Source organism: Abramis brama (genome assembly GCF_963993115.1).
Source record: "Abramis brama genome assembly, chromosome: 7".
Classification (NCBI taxonomy): domain Eukaryota; kingdom Metazoa; phylum Chordata; class Actinopteri; order Cypriniformes; family Leuciscidae; genus Abramis; species Abramis brama.
In genome coordinates, this window is record NC_139969.1 from 25,305,564 (window position 1) to 25,324,681 (window position 19,118).

General features: G+C 37.2%; 1 protein-coding gene across 1 annotated transcript in view; it reads left to right on the forward strand.

The window, feature by feature from the left end:
- Positions 1 to 19,118, forward strand: part of ntng1b (netrin g1b) — a 56,316-nt gene that overhangs the window by 24,486 nt on the left and 12,712 nt on the right. Inside the window, 2 exon segments of the mRNA XM_084119094.1 lie at positions 5,552 to 6,195; positions 16,619 to 16,791. Coding sequence (XP_083975220.1) covers positions 5,552 to 6,195; positions 16,619 to 16,791 — 817 coding nt within the window.

Here is a 19,118-nt window from a genome sequence, read left to right on the forward strand (position 1 = left end):
GTGAAGACCCTTGTTGTAATTGGATCCTTCTCATAGTGCAGAAGGGACTTTTCTGAAGAGCAAATGAAGCAGAAATCATTGGTTTCAGAGAGTGGACCTGAAGAAGAAGTTTGACACATGTTTGACACAAGTTTGGGGTCATAACAAGAGGGTCAAGGTTTGGCTGGTTAGCATGATGCCGTTACCCCCTGCTGGTAGATACCAGAAATTCACCATCTGGTTTTAAAAACTTTCCCCATTGACTGCCATTTAAATTGACCCTATATGCTATTTTAAATGTTTCCAATTTTGATTCGAAGGCATCCTACAACAGGATTAGCTACATGCATCCAAGGTCATAAAACACTTTGATTTTCTCATAATATACATTGCACATCATCTCATTTCTCAAAGAGTCTGGAAACGGTTTGTTCGAAGATTCAGTCTCTCTAAACCCCTCCTTTGAGCCTACTCTGCTCTGATTGGTCAGATGGCTCAGTCTGTTGTGATGCTATCTACCGCTTACAGCGTGTGTCGGAAAATAAACGCCTATTGCCAAATCTGAATTTTAGTTCTGGAGGCTTCCTCGATGCTTGATACACAGTGGTACAAACAGATGGCGTCGGTTTTCCGTATCAATTCCAGTGCAAGTCCTCATCTATTTGAAGTACATCAAAGTGGATTCACAGCACTGAAAACAGCGTCTTCTCGACATTTAGACAAAACGAGACAAACTCTTCCAGTCTCAGCTACAACTACAGTGTTTGAAAGCGGGTCAAAGACCTCATTGAAGACCATAGGCCTATTAGAAATAGGCTAGCATTATTCAGACTTGTGACATTGTTACGTACAGTAGGTATGTAACAGGTAGTGAGACTGGTAGTGGAATTGCTTATGACCAGTTTCAGCAGTTCCGAATAGACCATATTTGCAAGCAACATAAATATAGTAACTACTTTTCTTTAAGTATGATTTATGTAGGCATCTATTATAGTGTTTATTAATATTTTAAATGAACTTTTAGTGTTATATTTTCACTTTACATTTTCATTTTAGTTTAAGCTTTGGTAATTTTGTTGTGTTTTTGTCATTTTATTGTTTTTTATATATATATATTTTTTTAGCTACAATTTTATTTTATTTCAGTTAATTGACAAGGAAACATTTCTAATTTTAGTTTTGTTTTGTTTAAGATTTTCATCTGATATTTATATTTTATTTTATTTCAATTAATAATAATAAAAAAAAAAAATATATATATATATATATATATAGTTTTAGTTAACAACCCTGCCATTAAGATGAATGGGAATGCTAATAACCTTCTCTGGGTATTACAGACCTTCTTAACTCATAACCACAATGTCAAATAATTTTAATGCATTATATCAATACAAATATACATCCCAGAGATTTACATGTTTAAAGAAACTGAACTGTTAGTGAAATATTGACACTCTTCCTTCGTAAATTCCACATAGAGCATATCCTGTCTTTGTCAAAGCAGAAGAAAAGAGAGATTAATAAATACAATTAATCAGACATGACACTGAAGCCAGATTTCTCAGGCTTTACCTTGATCAGTGTCTAAACTGTGAATCACACAACCTCCTCTGTGTTACACAACTGCTATATTTCATTGAAAAGCTTTTTCTTTTCTTTACGTAAAACATTGAAATTGCATGCATGTTTCTCAGTGCATTTTATCACAGGAAACCATTTGTTCTTTAAAACTTGGTTGCAGGTACTGGTAGTGATTCTGTGCATAGAAGGAATGGGGAATTTGTCTGTGGCCAAATTATTAAAAATTAGTTTGTGAAAATAGGTACTATATATAATAATCTTCCAATTCTGTACCATAATTCATTTTAGGTTTGAAATGTACAACCTGTTTTTCTGCTCTGGATCAGTTGGGGTAATAACATTGAACACTTTCATTGAAGCTCACAAATTCTCAATTAATACACGATCGTATGATGAATGCCCTAACATCCCCAGTTCAAACCATTGGACCACAATCCGAGACACAATATTGGATTGCCCCTTTGGTTTTATGAGGCAGGACCTCATTAGCGACCAGTCTAACATGACCTTTATGTTGAAGTGTCTGTGATGCACACTTCTATGGCGGTTCTCTAATCAACAGGGATTAATAGAGAGCAGCTTTGGAAATTACTGCTGTGGTCCAGTGCTGCTGATGGAGATGTCAGCTATTCTAATGAGCACCACTACACTGTCTTTCCTCCTCTAACAGAGACCATACTTGGAATAGGATATAATCTACATCGATTTTTCAATGGCCACCTTCAACATTGGTCACTCTATCCCCAAGTGTTAAGAGGAGAGAGCGTATTGATCGGGATAAGGCAGCAGCTTTTGGTCAGGGAGCCACTGCAGGAGAATCCAGTGGAAGGCCTGGCCCTCTTTGTCACATTAAGCCACTCAGTATTGTCTATATCAGGGTATGTAAGTGTTGTAATGCGGTTGGAGGAAGAAATCAATGATAGTATATGTGTGCAGGTGGTAAATCTGTTCTACTTTAAATGCACACAGAGGGGGACCGATGGTTCAGTAACATGAAGACTAAAAAGAAGATTACAGCCAAAAATTATCCTCATCTCCCACATGTTGTTCTTAAACCCATATGTATTTTCTGTGGGACACAAAATTAGATGCTTTTGAAGAATCACTACAGTGCTCTTGCCAAATGACTGTTTATAGCGGCCAAGAACTACTGAGCTACAACGAAGAAAAAGAAAGAAAGAAAGAAAGAAAGAAAGAAAGAAAGAAAGAAAGAAAGAAAGGCTTGTGTGCTATAATCTACAGACATAAATATATATATACTATATATATATATATATATATATAATATATACACCTGCAAGACATGGTTGTGTAAAATTGGAATTTTTAATATAATATTTTATTTTAATGTAAATAATTACATCAAAGCCAAGTATACGTTTATATACACCTTATTTTTCAACTTGGAAGCCAGCTATTTTGTGTGAATGTGCAATACTTCTGATTCAAGTTCAAGTTCAAGTTCCGTTTATTTCTAAAGCACATTTACTACCGGCCACCGGCCGACCAAAGTGCTGTACAATAATTACAATATAGATACACAAGAAAGAAACAATCAATAATCACTTAGAAACAATAAAAACAGGATAAATTACATGTTAAAAGCCGAGACAAACAGATGAGTTTTGAGAGCAACTTTAAACTCAGATAAAGTGGAAGCCATTTTAATTTCGGTCGGGAGATTATTCCACAGAGTGGGGCCAGCCACTTCAAAGGCTCTATTTTCCCCTTTTTTTCAAGCGGGTTCTGGGAATGTGAAGGAGGAATTTGTTTCCCGATCTAAGTCCTCGCTTAGGAGTGTATGGGTGAAGTAAGTCCGTCAGGTAAGATGGTGCAAGATTATTTAAAGATTTGTAGACAAGTAATAGAATTTTATATTCAATTCTATACTGAACAGGTAACCAATGTAGGAAGGGGTGTAACATGATCAAATTTTTTACATCCCTTCAGGAATCTAGCTGCTGCATTTTGAACGACTTGTAAACGGGAAATTTGAGTCTTTGAAACACCATAATACAGAGAGTTGCAGTAATCCAGCCGAGATGTAATGAAGGCGTGGATAGCAACCTCTAAAGAGGCGTTAGAAAGAAAGGTTTTAATTTTAGAGAGAGAGCGAAGATAAAAAATAAAAAAACTATAGCCCACTACTGAGGCAATTTGTCTGTCGAATTTCAAGCCGTTGTCGATTTCCACACCCAGATTTCGCACTTGGGATGAAATAGCAAAATTTAAGAACTCAAGATTAGGTAAGTTTTGTGTTCTAGTTTCAGAGGGGCCAAAGACAATAACTTCCGATTTATCTGAATTTAGGAAAAGAAAATTTTTTGAGAGCCATGATTTTACGTCATCCAGACACGCTGATAAACTATTAAGAACATGCTTTTTTTATAGATTAGGCATATAGATTTGCATATTATCAGCATAACAGTGGAAAGAAACGCTGTGTTTCCTAAAGATGGACCCCAAGGGAAGTAGATAGAGAGAAAAGAGAGTAGGTGCCAGAACAGACCCCTGAGGTACACCACAGGTTAGCTTACGTAAAGAGGAAGTGGAATTTCCTATTTTAACTGAGAAAGTTCTATTTGTTAGGAAAGATTTGAACCAATTTAAAACTGCCCCTCCCAGATTCATTATTCGCTATAGGTAAATAACTAGAAGAGTATCAAAGTGCAGGAAACAGTAAAACCTTGTACTATAGACCAGTGTGTTTATGATTACAATAATACATTGAAATAATATGATAACAAATTCCAGTTTGCAACATCAAGCAGCATAGCGGGCTGTTTTAAATTGCAATTCTGCATCCTGTTTGCTAGCACATTTCAATTTCTGGAATCAAAATTTAAAAATCAATTCTGAATATGACACATATGAAATATGACACATACATTGTAAACTACTGTTATTATGCTTTTAATGTCATCTTCGTTGCTTGAAAGCCCCTGGTTACTATGAACTTTCCTTGTATGGCGAGAATTGTGTAAAAATTCTTCAGAAATGTACATTTTTGTGTTCCATGAAAACCAGTATATGGTTTTGGAATGACATGAATTCCAGTAGATGAATGTTTTGTTAAAGTAGATGTGATCCTTCTGCCTCACTAAACACTTGTGCCTGACTGAAACAGTATTTGCTCAGCATAGAAGCTCAGATCAAATCTTCCTGTGAACATTCCTGGACGAAACAAACAAGGGAAACACGTTGTGATCCAACAACGCAGAGTAGATAATTAATTTGATGTGAGGAAGCATCACAATCTGTCCATTCTTCCACTGACAGCAGCGATGGGGATAAAATTATTGCACAAACAAAGCTAAATCTTTTGTCCCAAGAGCCTTTAGATGTTATGCATCTTTTGTAATTGCATTCCGCCGCTGTTTGTGCCTGAAACAAAACAAGATTTATGACAATTGCGGCCGATCAAACATGTATACAAGACGGAAATTAATGGCCGTCTCCTCAAAGTTCATGGCTGATTGTCATTTGTGCTATGGCTCAGAGGTGTGCTGAATGTTAATGAAAAAGTTGATCTGAGAAACAGCGGCTCAGCGGTGCAGGGCAGACACAGACACATGAAAAATGCATGGAGCTCTGTGTGTACCTTCAACTTCACTCATCTGAATTCCACTCCCATTCCAACTGGCCAACAAGCAAGAATATCAATTACATTAGCAATTTGGGTGGTTGCGAGCGAGCGGGTAACCGTTGAGCAGCTCTCGTGAGACACACCACTCCGAATGCACACAATGGCCATTCTGAGCACCGTGCTTAGCAGTCACCTCAGGAAAACGTCCAACTTATTGCGTTAATGGAGACTGAAGTGTTTTCACCAAAGAATATGTTCATTAACATCGTGATTCATGTGGAGAATCAAACATCTCAGTGTGGGTTCCCTATGTTCACCTTAAATGAGTGCCAGTGTCTAGCTGCAAACCTGTTACTATTAGCTCACTGCAAAATTAACAAATCCGGTCTGTGTGTGTTTCAGGAAAACCCATATATGTGTAATAATGAATGCGACGCTGAAACCGAGGAGCTGGCCCACCCGCCTGAGCTCATGTTTGACTCTGAAGGACGAAACCCCACTACATTCTGGCAGTCGACCTCCTGGAAGAAATATCCGAAGCCCCTTCAGGTCAACATCACGCTGTCCTGGAACAAAACAATAGAACTCACAGATGACATTGTCCTTACCTTCGAGTCTGGCCGACCTGAGCAATTAGTTTTGGAGAAGTCGCTGGATTACGGTCGTACGTGGCAGCCGTACCAGTTTTATGCAGCTGACTGTTTGGATGCCTTTACTATGGAGCCAAAAGCTGTACATCAGCTGACCCAAAGCAGTATGCTTGAAATCATCTGCACTGAGGTCTATTCAACAGGCTATGTGTGGAAGTACGACAAAACTGTACGCTTTGAGATCAAAGACCGCTTCGCCCTTCTTGCTGGTCCGAGACTGCACAACATGGCTTCTCTGTATGGGCAGCTGGACACCACCAAGAACCTAAGGGATTTCTTCACCCTCACTGACCTTCGCATCAGACTTCTACGGCCTGCCACCGGAGCCACAATGGTAGATGAGAACAACCTCTCTAGATACTTCTACGCCATCTCGGACATCAAAGTGCAGGGCAGGTAAGGTAATGCCTCTTTGAGACTGAGTCTTAATTTCACAGAACATGCCTATCATTTGGTTTCTATCATTTTTGCTTAATTCTAAAATAAATTAATAAAATAAATTAATTATTGGAAAAAAAACCCTATAAAAATAGTATAAAAATAACATGCAAATAAAATGTACAATTAAAACCTTTATGCACGATTGAGGTAAATCTTTTCTTTTTTTCTTTTTTTTCGGTAAGAAGACAAACTCAATCTAGGCTCATTGGAAAAAACTTTTCTACCTACACTTTTGCAAAACTCCAAAAAATGTTTTGCTAAATTCCAAACACTAATTGTTATGGACGCCACAGAATAAAACATTTTAAAAGATAATTGTGACTTTTTGTTTCACAATTCCGAGATATAAAGTCAGAATTGTGTGATATAAAGTCGCAATTGTGTGTTATAAAGTCAGAATTGTGAGAAATGCAATTCTGAGGAAAAAAAATTCTGAAAAAGAATAAAAGTCGTTGGTGTTAAACAACTTATGGAAGCTTGTTTCTACCACAGAATAAAAAATTAAAAAGGTAATTGCGACTTTATATCTCACAATTCTGACCTTATAACTCGCAATTGTGAGATAAAAAATCTGAATTGTGAGATAAAAACTCGCAATTACCTTTTTAATTTTTTATTCTGTGGCGGAAACAAGCTTCCATAAGTTGTTTAACACCAACGACTTTTATTCTTTTTCACACAAATTATGATTACGGGGGCAGATTATCAATTAATAAAGTTTTTTTTTTTTTTTTTCGAGGTTCCATACACAATACTATGTAATGACCTTAAAGGGATAGTTCACTGATGAAAATTAGCCCATGATTTACTCACCCTGAAGCCATACTAGGTATATAAGACATTATTCTTTCAGACGAATACAATCGGAGTTCTAAAAAATGTCCTGGCTCTTCCAAGCTTTATAATGGGTGTCAATAGGTATATTTTTTTTTAAAGTCCATCAAGCGCATCCATCCATGATAAAAGTGCTCATAACGGCTTCAAGTTCGTCAGCTTGTGCGTCAAGTTCAAGGGTTACTCTTTTGGCGTAAGTCGACTTGCGTACGGCCGTCTGCCTGGCTTTTTTGCAGGATTCCACATTGTGTCAAATGACAGAATAAGCATAATGAGTGACCACTCTCATTCTACTCTAAAATTAGAAGTCATGCTGAAAGAGGGACATTGCAATGGGCAATAAAAAATAAAATGGACCTCAAAGGTCTCATTCAGCTTGCATAAAAAGGCAAAAAGTGCAGCTTGACTTCACAAGTCAAATGACGGCACAATAGAAACAAAAACACAGCAGCTGCTCTCCAAATTGGGCCGGAATTGCTCATAAGCAGCTGGTTTATGTGAGAATAACTTGGTTTATAATGACGCATTTGATAGGTCCCTTGTGAATCTAAATGCACAGCTCTAAATTAGGATTCAAAGGACTGCAATCGTAGATTAGGGCAATTACAGAGTGAGCTAATTGGAAAGAGACTAATCTACTAATTAAGACCATTTACTGCTGATTAAATAATAACCACTGGGGACACATCACCATGCAAGTGTGCCTGTTGGGCGACATTAATATGACTTTGCATCTGTAATGATTACTGAGGGTATTTTATGTAGATGGTGGCGCGTGGTTTTTGATCCTTTATATTGCACACCTTTAGAGTTTAGAGAACACTAGACTGATACGTTTTCATTTGAAGACCCATTGCACAATATTTCAAACTCATTTTTATAGTTCAAAGGAAGTCATATACATGCACACCACAGTAGACAATACTCCTCTTCTGTCAGGAATTGTTTGCTTATTGAGTTGAATGAGCCAATAGATCTTGGGAACTCATGCACATGGTCCATCACTGAGGCATAAACGAACAAAACAATAAAATGTTTGACATTTGGCAAATTGTTTTACCTGATGCAGACAGCTTCACTGTAGTGTAAACAATACAATGTTAAAAAACAAACAAAAAATATCCTAGAGCCCATCATTTATTCACTCTCATATCTGTACGTCCATATTCATTAACAAAATGTCCTTTGTCAATAACAGAATTATGCACACCAGAAAATATATATATATAAAGGGGTTCAGATCAACTGTCAGCTTTGAAGTCCGATCATTTAAAAATATGTTTGTGGGAAAAAAACACATTGTAGATCTAAAATGAGTTTGTCAGCACCCCTCATGTTCATTTTTGAAACCTTAAATAGAGCAAAGAGGAGATAAGTGGCTGCTCTATGTCTTAATGAAGGCATGTGGGGCTGCTGTTGTTTGGCTTTGATGTGTTGAGAGTCTGTGAGAAGAGGGAGGTATGGAGGGTGCAGTGCTTGATGTTGGGAAGGATCTCCACCTATAGTCTGCTTATGAACTATGGCTCGCACAGTCTAGTCCAAATTATCCTCAACGGAAATCTTGGGTTCATTAAAAGCTAAAGTTGAGTCATCATACTTCAAAAATACTGCTTTCCGTTTTAACTCAATAAGACCATAAATGTGATGCATCAATTAAAATTTACTGGCAAACCGATTTTTTGATAAAAGCTTCTTTGAGCTTCTCTTTTAACAATGCAAGGGAGAAAGTCTTTTGACTTATTTAAAAAAAATATATTTCACATAAAGCAAAAATAACTTCATTAGGTAATGGTAAGAAAGGAAAAGTGATGTATGTTTCAGCAAACAGCTTATGTTTACGATTAAATAAATGTACAATATGAGGCATCTGCTTCTTTGCAGTCACCATATTTTCGCCATTTATTAGTTCCTGAGGCAAGTCACATGGGAATACAGGTACATCCAATATCTTCTCCTGCCTTTGGGTTTTTCAATTCAATTTAATCCCAAAAATTTCTGACATAGAGAAGAATATTACAGAGGAGGTATTTTGAGCAGGCTTGGTTTTTTTTTTTTTTTTTTTTTTTTTTTGTAGTTATTCACTAGGATGGGGTTAGTAGTTCTGAAGCAATGCCTCAAAAGTCCCTCTAGAAGAGAGAGGTATAGAAGGAAAATACAAAACAAACAAGTGCCATTATGATTCATAACTCCATTCATAACTGCAGCTCCATAATAATGTTAGGTTGTAAATTAATTGGCTGTTTTTCATTCACATTCTAATGATAAAATCGAAGAAAATTGTAGCCTTCAAACATTTTTAAAACTAAGATTGAGTGTGTTAATCTGTACAAGACCCTGAGAATGAAAAATAAGACAATTAAAACCTGAAAACACAAGAAAAGCAAGTTTGCATGAGATTTTGAAACCATTAGATTGTCACCAGTCACCATTAATTAACCTGTCTGAATGCCAGTAAAGGTGACATGCAAAGTTGGACAAAAATGTGTATGTGCTAAACATGTTTTGCTTAAACTGTTTCTGACCTTTACTTGATACAAGAGTACATTTAGCATTTATATTATGCTTTTACACGGTCAAATTGTAAAATATAATAATGTAAATTCGTGCATGCAAACACATTATTTATAAAAGTGATAGTTCACCATAAGAATGAAAATTATGTATTTTATAAAGTTGAATATACAGTATAAGTACATCCAACTATATCTGCATACAAACAGTTAACTCAGTATACAAAATGTAAATTAATTTAATCATCACAGCTGTTCATTATTTAGTTCATCACCATGTGCATTTCAGTTCCTCACTTCACTCATTTTTTATCCAATATTGTTTGTGCAAGGCACATAGTTTCGAGTTGTTGGCTTATGTTTAATAAATACTGTAGTTATTTATAGGCTACCTTCTTAAACCGTGACATAAATCTTGCATGTTATTTTTTATTTAGTATCCTGAATAAGATATTTCACACAACAGATGTTTACATGTAGTAAACTAGACAAAAAATAGCTGAATTTATAAAAATGACCCCCTTCAAAAGTGTACATATGCTTGATTCTTAATACTGTGACATTACATGGATGATCAATGACTATTTTTATGTTTTGTGATAGTTGTCTTCTGGGAAACATGCAAGTAGCTTTTGGAGGGCAGTACTACTAAATGCAATTTTTATGATCTGTCGTATTTTGTTAAAGTATATTAATATTTGTACAGATTCTGCAAGGGGTGTGTAAACTTTTGAGCACAGCTGTGTGAACCACTTATTTTATTATTATTTATGCTTTTGCATCCTTTTTGAAGCTTGAAAGCCCCTTTCTCCTTAATTGTAACCGCATATAGAAAACAGCAACCATCACATTCTTCAGAATTCACCTTCTGTATTCTATAAAACAAAGAAAGTCATACAGGTTTGGAAAGACATAAGGGTGAGTAAATGACGACAGTACTTTCATCTTTAGGTGAACTATACCTTTATTGACTGCTGATCAGTAGATTTTTAACAGCAAAACAAAAACAGGCCATGAGGGCTCATGATCTAAACAGCGGCTTTCAAGATCCCTTTACATAGCGCTCCACTTTTTAAGATTATTTCATATTCAATCAAATATATTTTTAGGCCATTGAAATCTTTTAGCTCAATTTAAATATGCATGATCTGAGGAAAGATTATTCAGATGAAACGCTCCAAAGAAAAAATCCCTGAAAAAAAGCTGCATCCCAGCAGACTCTCGTGTTGTAATACTAAAATAAATGCTTCACATGTCAAAGAGTGCCAACTTACAGCATCTTGCACAAAGATCAACCTAGTTCAATACTTCAACACTCATTTTTCTTGTGAATTATGTTCCCTGAACTCATACTAATGCACAACCACAGCAGATATAAAAACATTTCAGAATGTTTTTCAGAAGCCATCAACAACTGTTTAATTCATAAACATTGAATTAGTTATTTTATTGAATGTAATATTTTATTCAGAAGGTGTCAGTCGATGATGGCCTGTCCTTGTGAACTCTTCGGAAGCATAAATGAATGGCAATTCAGATTTTTAAACTGCAAATTGCCCCGTTCACATGAGGCTTGATTTGAAAGTCATAGGCTGAGCTTTTGAGTACAAATGTTTGTCACAACTGGCCATGTTTCCTGCCAATAATTTTTGATTCACGTCTAATATATTTAATAATGCCTAATGAGAAGCTTTGCTGCAATCATCAATAATAAACGAGTAACTGGAAGAGAAAAAAACATCAACATAAACTCTCCCTTGAGGCACTGCAGTAAACTTGTATATCAACACATTTTTACGATCTCAAAAATAACACTACATTATTCATTTATCCCAGTTGCTTTTGGAATCAAAATTATGTGAGTTTTCTTTAACAGACCTTGTGAATGTAAATACAGATGCATATGCTGATTAAATTAGATTGAAAAACACATTAACGTCTGTCTTTTCTATTATATTTATGCACCATTTAATTCCCCATTTTCCAGAAACCGTTCCACCACTATATTTATCAATAATCACAGCACTTTATCACATACTTCCACATGTGCTGTGTCCCCACTTCACTGTTTAACCAAGCAGCTTTGAAGATGAGGACAAGGTTGTGTTTGATCAAAGCAGGGATGGGACGGAGTCCCTTATTAGCATAATATTCATGCAGATCAGAGTAAATGCTCTATAATAGGGCCTGTCGTTGAAACAAATTGCAGGCGTAGCTCCCAGCAATGCCAACCAGAGTGCCACAAATTCAAATCGGATTTGGTTGCAGTGGAATAATCGGAGTAGGCGAATTACGCTGTGATGAATTCCTAATATTTCCCCTGAAATCTGGAGAGCCCCTCCAGGGTCGACTAAATTTTGAGGTGAGACACAAACAATTTGCCTGAGATGTATTACATTCCACCCAGATGAGTGAGGAAATTAGCCACCGCGCAGAGTCAGTCAGTCCTAATAGGAATCCTCATTTCAAAAGCATCACAATGGTGAATAATGTGGCCATGACTTTTAGGATCATTATTGAAGTTTCAGTACACCCGAGGCACTGGGCATGTCAAAATGCAATTGTGATACTTATGCATTTGCTGTAGTATCATGTAAAACTGAATAAAGAAATAACATAGGCTAGGCTTGTGGTATTTCACTGGAGCTGCTATTATATAGTGGGTGACAGCTTTACAATAGATAGACAGTCTAAATACAGTGTTATTTTTACACATTTTTTGTTTCAGTCATAGTTTTTGTCTTTTTTTTGACGAAAATACCCTGTACATTTAATCAATATTTCATCAATCAGTTTTACTGGGACTTTCTTCTTTCAGCCGAACACAATCATCCATCATAAAAGTAATCCATATGACTCCTGTCACTGGGTTATATATATTTATTTATCATTTTGCAAACATTATGGGAACTTTATTTTTAAATGTTCTCTAAACATTCTGAAACATAATGTAGCAACATTAAAAAAAAAAAAGTTAGATAAACATCCAATGAAAACGTTTCAGAAACAAACTTCTATGAGCGATATATAATGTTTTTGCGTTAACGTTTTGATAACTTTAATAAAAAACAGATAACTTTGAACAAACATTATATTAATGTATTTATATCATAACTTCGAGAGAATTTTGACAGAACGTTAGCCAAAGTTCTGAGAATGTTCCTTGTTAGCTGGTATAGTGATTTTTAAAATTAGGAGAATGAATACAGCCATGCCAGTATAATAAAATCTGTTTTATATTTCCATGAAGCGGGTCATCTCATGGAAATATAACATGATCACATGACCACATGAAGCCCTTCAAGTATATCCTGAGCAGCAGAAGCCTGCATAACTTCAATTAGTTTATTAATGCCAAAGAAAATGTAGCTGAACTGCCATGAACTGTATTTTTTCAAACGTAGTTTTCTAAGTTTTATGAGTTCATGCATGCTTTTAACCATTTGAATTAAATATTTCAAAATTATTCGAAATTTACAATTTAAAGATTACCAATTTTAATCATGATTTTACATGCAATTTAAATGTGTACATTTTAAACTTTTAACTTACACCACCAGTAAGTAGAACTTAAATATTTATCTTAGAATAATTTTGAGCATGTACAGTACAGTAAGGAAACTTTACCAGTGTCTGTAAAAATCATAGTTTTACATGCTGTTTGACCCCTGGAAACTTTCTTCACCTTCTGGCCTTGAGGATTAGAAGAGTCTTAGATGTCTTTGTAGTGAGAAGCAGACTTGGACTCCAAATGTAAACTCTAGAGGAGGCACAGAGACATCTGACAGCCATCTCATCAAAAAGGAAGTTGCGAGAAACCCCGTACCTGTCCGTCTTCCTGAACTTCATAGAGGTTCGCTCGCTTTTGTACAGTATGTCAACTAACCTTAGTTACTGGAGAACCTGCCTGGCTCTCGACATCTGCCCTAACAGCTTTTGTTGAGCGACTAGCCGCATGGAGTAGAGAAGTAAACACAAGTGAGAATAGGAGAAGGGGAAATGTAAATGTGCACGAGGAAAAGGAACAAATTTAAAAGTGTGAGTCTCGTCAACAAAATTGCTGAATAAAATGTTTAACAAAGTTTTTTTTTTTTTGTCTATGATAATGAAGATCAAAAATATGCATCATAGGAACCCCTATTGTAATGTTTCATTAATGTTGGGAACATATAGAAATACCGTTTTTAAATGGTTATGTTAATATGAACATTAGCATGTTCTTAGAACAGATTTTTGTTAGCTGGGTATTTATTTCTTTGTTCAAAACATTTTAATAAATTACAATGTACACCTTTCATTTGCATCCAAATGTAATATGATCTCATCTTTTAACAATGAACTTTGCTTGATAAGACTTCACATTATAACCTTTGTATAGCCTCAGGCATTTGCAAACAATACAAGATAAGGCTGACAATTGATAGTAAACAGCAGGACTGAGATGAGCCTGTAATGCACTTCAGCTTCAAAATAACTCTGTTATTTAGTTTCATTTGCAGAGGCCATTAAGTAATAACACAGCAATATAACATGCATTTTTTCAGAGATAAACTTATGGTATTCAAGCACAATAACAATAATGAAGAAATTGACACACAATAGCTTCTGTAATTTGCTTTCTTTATAAAAGATATGGAGTATAATAATAAAAAAAAACTATAAACTTATCAAAGATGCTAAGAAAAGATATATTGGCATAAAGACAGCAGAGGCATAAAGACAGCTATTTGGGACCAGGCAAAAAACTGCAATTGCGTTAAGAAAGGATGTATTTTAGTATTGGGTGTCTCTTAAATACTGTGCAATGCAGTGATGTATAGGGAACTCAAACATAGAGAAAATGGAAAATGGGAGAGACTGCCAAAGGAAAACACATTCCAGTAGAAACCAAGGTCAGGATGAAACATAGCAGAGGAACTGACATGAAAGTCTGCTTTCTACTTCCTCTGAAGACAGACCATATATTTTAGATGTTGCTATGTTTCATAGTAATAGGGCATGGGAGTGTAGACACCTTTGTGTGAGAACTAACATTTAGACAGCATTGCATCATATGATTTCATAACATAAGCCACGCACGTCTTCTGTTCAAACGTTAAAAAAGAAGGGTAGATTATTTTTATTCAAAACTGTTTCTCACATTTATTCAAATAGTGAAAAGAAGTCCCTTCGTGGCAAAAATTCATGAATATGAGTTATGAACTACACCTCACAGACAATGCCGCTCAGCATAACGCCCTGAGCCATATCTTTAGAGAGTGAGTGCGCAAAGCAAAACACTTACGTCTTGGATTCATAACAGGAGGGAGGAGAGTGGAGTTAAATGAGTCACTGAGTGGTGCCACTCTTAGATAATGGCCAAAGCCCACTCTGGGAGAGCTAGAAGAAAAAAGGCCAATAAAGAATTATTAAATGGATTTTCATCTTTCTGCCAGCACAAACGGTTGCCGTGCCAGGCGTTCTCCCAGCGGCACCAGCAGAATGATATTCAACGGTCCCTCCAATTTCAATATGACAATGCCAACGGCAAAAGCATCACGTCCCTTGCTGCTGCTCCACGGATACACTGAACTTCGTGACATCGGCTTGATGATCCAGTTTCGGCTGGTTTTTAATTAACCCGAGGGTCAGATCTCAAAGCACACCACTTTAGGGAATTTTACTATCTAGATGAAGGGCAGTTAGATACATCCACAGATTAGAGATATGGAAGATATTTAATTGACTACCTTTTATGATACTCCAGAGAGCCAATGAATCAGTGCACTTCCGTAATGGCAATATTGGAAAGTAGCCTATTCATATCAATGCCAAAACATTCAGTTCACTACATTATAATACTGAATGCTTTATTTTACAAAAAATAATAATAATCTAAATTAACAACATTTAACGGGTCCATCCAAAGTCAATGCATTTACTCTAGCTCCATTTGGCGTTAATAGACCATCATGGAAGCTGAAATTAGAGTATTTTTCTGTTGTTTTCCCGCAGTTATTAATCATTAATGTGTAATGTCATGAAAAGTAGAAAGTCAATTGGAATGGATGTATTTCTGTAACACGTCTGTCTCGAGTTCACAGCAGGAGGTAGCCACATATCCTCACCGCCGCGGTTCTACAAAGAGCAAAAGTCCTCCTTTGAACGCACTGCAGAAAAACAAATACTGCCTTGATATCATACCGAACAGAAAGCCTCCAGAGAGGTGTAGCATATCCAGAATGCTCAATGATCTCATTAACCGCTGCCCATCACACAGGGAGGCGGAGGTCAGAAGTACACAACACGGTTGTAACCTTTTGTCTCCTGGCAAAATCAATGACTGCAAATTATATTTAGAGTAGATATGGAAAGTGAGACCACTCATCTCGAGTGGCAGCTAAGATAATCATCCGCAATCGCCGCAGTGTCTCTGAAGTTCTCTTTGTTTTAACTAGGAATTTAGGATAAATAATAACACCACTGACACCTTCATATAAAATAAAATTCTTGGAAGGCATCCTTGTTTTGACATAAACTCCAAACTTCAGAAAGCCTGATTTCCTCCTACATTTAATGCTCTCTAAACACTCTGAAACAACAGTGACTCTTTGTCAAAATCTCTTTCCCAGCAGACATCAGAGGAACTTTGAAGAGGTGCTGTTAGTGTCGATAGACTTTCCACTTCTTTTATTCTTTCCCTTTTCCAATGTTAAAGCCCAACCACTGAGAGGCTTTCATTCTGCTTTTGTGTCACAGATGTGACCCACGCTTCTATTCAGTATCTCCGCAGGGGCACAGTCAAATGAGCTCTGTTTTTAACGGCATAATGAAGCTCTCTTCCGCAGCATCATGGGAAGCCTACGTTAAAGGTTGGAGTTTGTAATGGATATGCCACTAAGAGGCTCCGAACCCATCGCAACGAAATTAATATTAAGATTTGTATAAGACGTCAAACGTTGTGCCTGGTTCTTTGTTCGCGCCACCAACATAGAAACGGTAGCCTGGGCTGACATTTTACGTTGATTATGATGTTTTGTTCTCCATCCTGCTAGGTGCAAGTGCAATCTCCATGCCAACAGCTGTGTTTTTGACAAAGGGAAGCTGGGCTGCGAGTGTGAACACAACACCACGGGCCCGGACTGTGCACGCTGCAAGAGACACTTCCAGGGCCGAGCCTGGAGCATGGGCTCCTACCTGCCCATCCCCAAGGGAACTGCCAATATCTGTGAGTACATCCTGCCATCTCTCTCTCGACATGACTCATGGGAAAGCATAGTGCTCCATCAAGCACCAAAACGTGACCTTTTCAGTCTTGTTCCAAATGACATTTTACTTTCAGAGCAACAACAGCAACAAAAAAAGACCAACAATAAGCCCGTAGGCTGCATGTGTATAAACCAGTAGCATATGGTGGGCATCTGAAATCAGTGTTTTATAACTTGTTTTATTATTACTTTTATTACAACAATGTTTTGGTACTTCAAGTTAAATTAAATGAAAATGAGAAATGTTTCCTTGGCAAGTGGCTGAAACAAGATAAGTTTGGAACCCAGAGAGCACAGCCAGGATGAAGGCCCACAGTGGAGTCAAGGAAGGGAGAAGCCATGGTGGAGACTTGGCAGACGAAATCAGAGGGACGACAGACTGAGACGGAGATTGCAGAGACCCAGGTGGCGCTGAAGAGCCAACGAGAACAAGCGGCACAATGGATCCGAGGGGGAACCAGGGTGCCAGAGGACTGAGGTGGAGCCGGTGAAACTATAGACCATGGCGTATCAGGAGGCCGAAGGGGTTGAGGGACAAAGCGCAGCTGAAGACCCAGAAGTTTGTGGCGCAGGCAGAGCGACAACTAACTGGTGTCAATACAAGATCTTGACCAAAAATGTATGCACCTCTTGATGGTAATAAATGTTGTGATGTTATTTCCATGAAGCGGTGCATTCATTTTTGGTCAAGATCTTGTATTGGCAATGCGAGAGTCAAGCACTCTGTAAAGTCTACTCCAGCACATCTCAAAGACTTTCAATGAATTTAAGGCCTGGACGCAGAGATGCTAATTCATGTGTGAAAATGATTCTTCATGCTCCCTCCCAACCATTCTTTTACAGTTTGAGCTTGATGAATCTTGACATTGTCATCCTGGAATATGGCCTTGACGTGTCTTCCTACATGGTTGTTTAAGAAATAAAAAGCTACACACTCCTTCAATTGGGATTAGAAGAACAGTTGCCAAACATACAGTATAACATGCTAGAAACATAATAATCACTGCAATAATAATCCAACAATTCACTCTTAAGCATTTGACTATTTATATCCAATATCTAATATAATATAATATAAATCACAATACAATAATATAATATAAATACAATACAATATAATATATACATACATTTTCTAGAGGAGGCACGGCCTCCCTTGCCTCCTAAGACAAAAAGTTTATGGTATAAACTTTAAAATGTTATGTTAGGGACTTTTTGTTGCTTTTCTGAAAATTGAGAGCTAGAAGTCATCCTCTTCTTTAGCTTCTTAGCTATCTTGGCATTGAGTGGTGGCACATCTGTTAAGTTCTCGGCTCAAGGCAGGGGGCTCATTGCCCTAATAAATCTAATGAAGTCAGTAACTGTAGCTCAGGGACAGCGAGAGGCTCAGCACTGTCCAGATGGTGGGAGGAGAACCCTCTGGCCCCCTCAGTGCAGGTCCACTCAAAGCTAAGTCACTACCATCAAATACAAGCCATATACTTATGCAGTCACAAGCAAAGGACATTTTATGGTATGCTGCATCACGAGGTGGAAGGCAGCTGCGACATTTCGGTTTATGAATATTCTCCTTTGCATTCTCAACACTGCAGCAATGCATGCATGATCTTTTATGGCTATATTAGCTCTAGTGCACCTGAAGTGTTTTTGTGTGTGTGTGTGTGTGTGTGTGGAGGGGGGGGGGGGGGGGGGGGGGGTATGAGTATACATGCTTTTGATATTGTTCTAGCCTTTCCCCATGTTATAAAGACCCTCATAATGCAGGGGCAAAGCTCAGACTGACAGCAAGTTATTAAAAACCCAATACCAGGACACATCTGTGCCCAACAGAGGAAACCAAGGACCACCTATATCAAAAGCAATATTAGCACCTGTTTTGGCAAGAGATTCACAATGCAACAGGCTTGCATATGAAATCAAAATAACATTATTGCCCCTGCAGGTTTTTTAAATCAATAGCCTTCGACTGTTGCATCATCCCCCTTCCCTGCAAATGATCACCATCGCAGCGACACGCCACTTCTACGCAGCTCATATTACATGTGAGGTTATGAAACATATGGCTCTCGCATAAAGATAAATTTGATGAAAGTGCAGAATTTAATTAAGCTGTAATGGCTTTCATCTGTCATCAAGTCTTCTGCTGTAATCACACGAGCAATTTATCTCTCTGTTAAGATTCATGGTAGGCAGGACCCTCCTCGTGCAGATATATAGCTGCATGTGACCACGCGTCTAATAATTCAGTAGAAATTGAAATCCATGTCTTTGGTGGGATGGGCTTAGA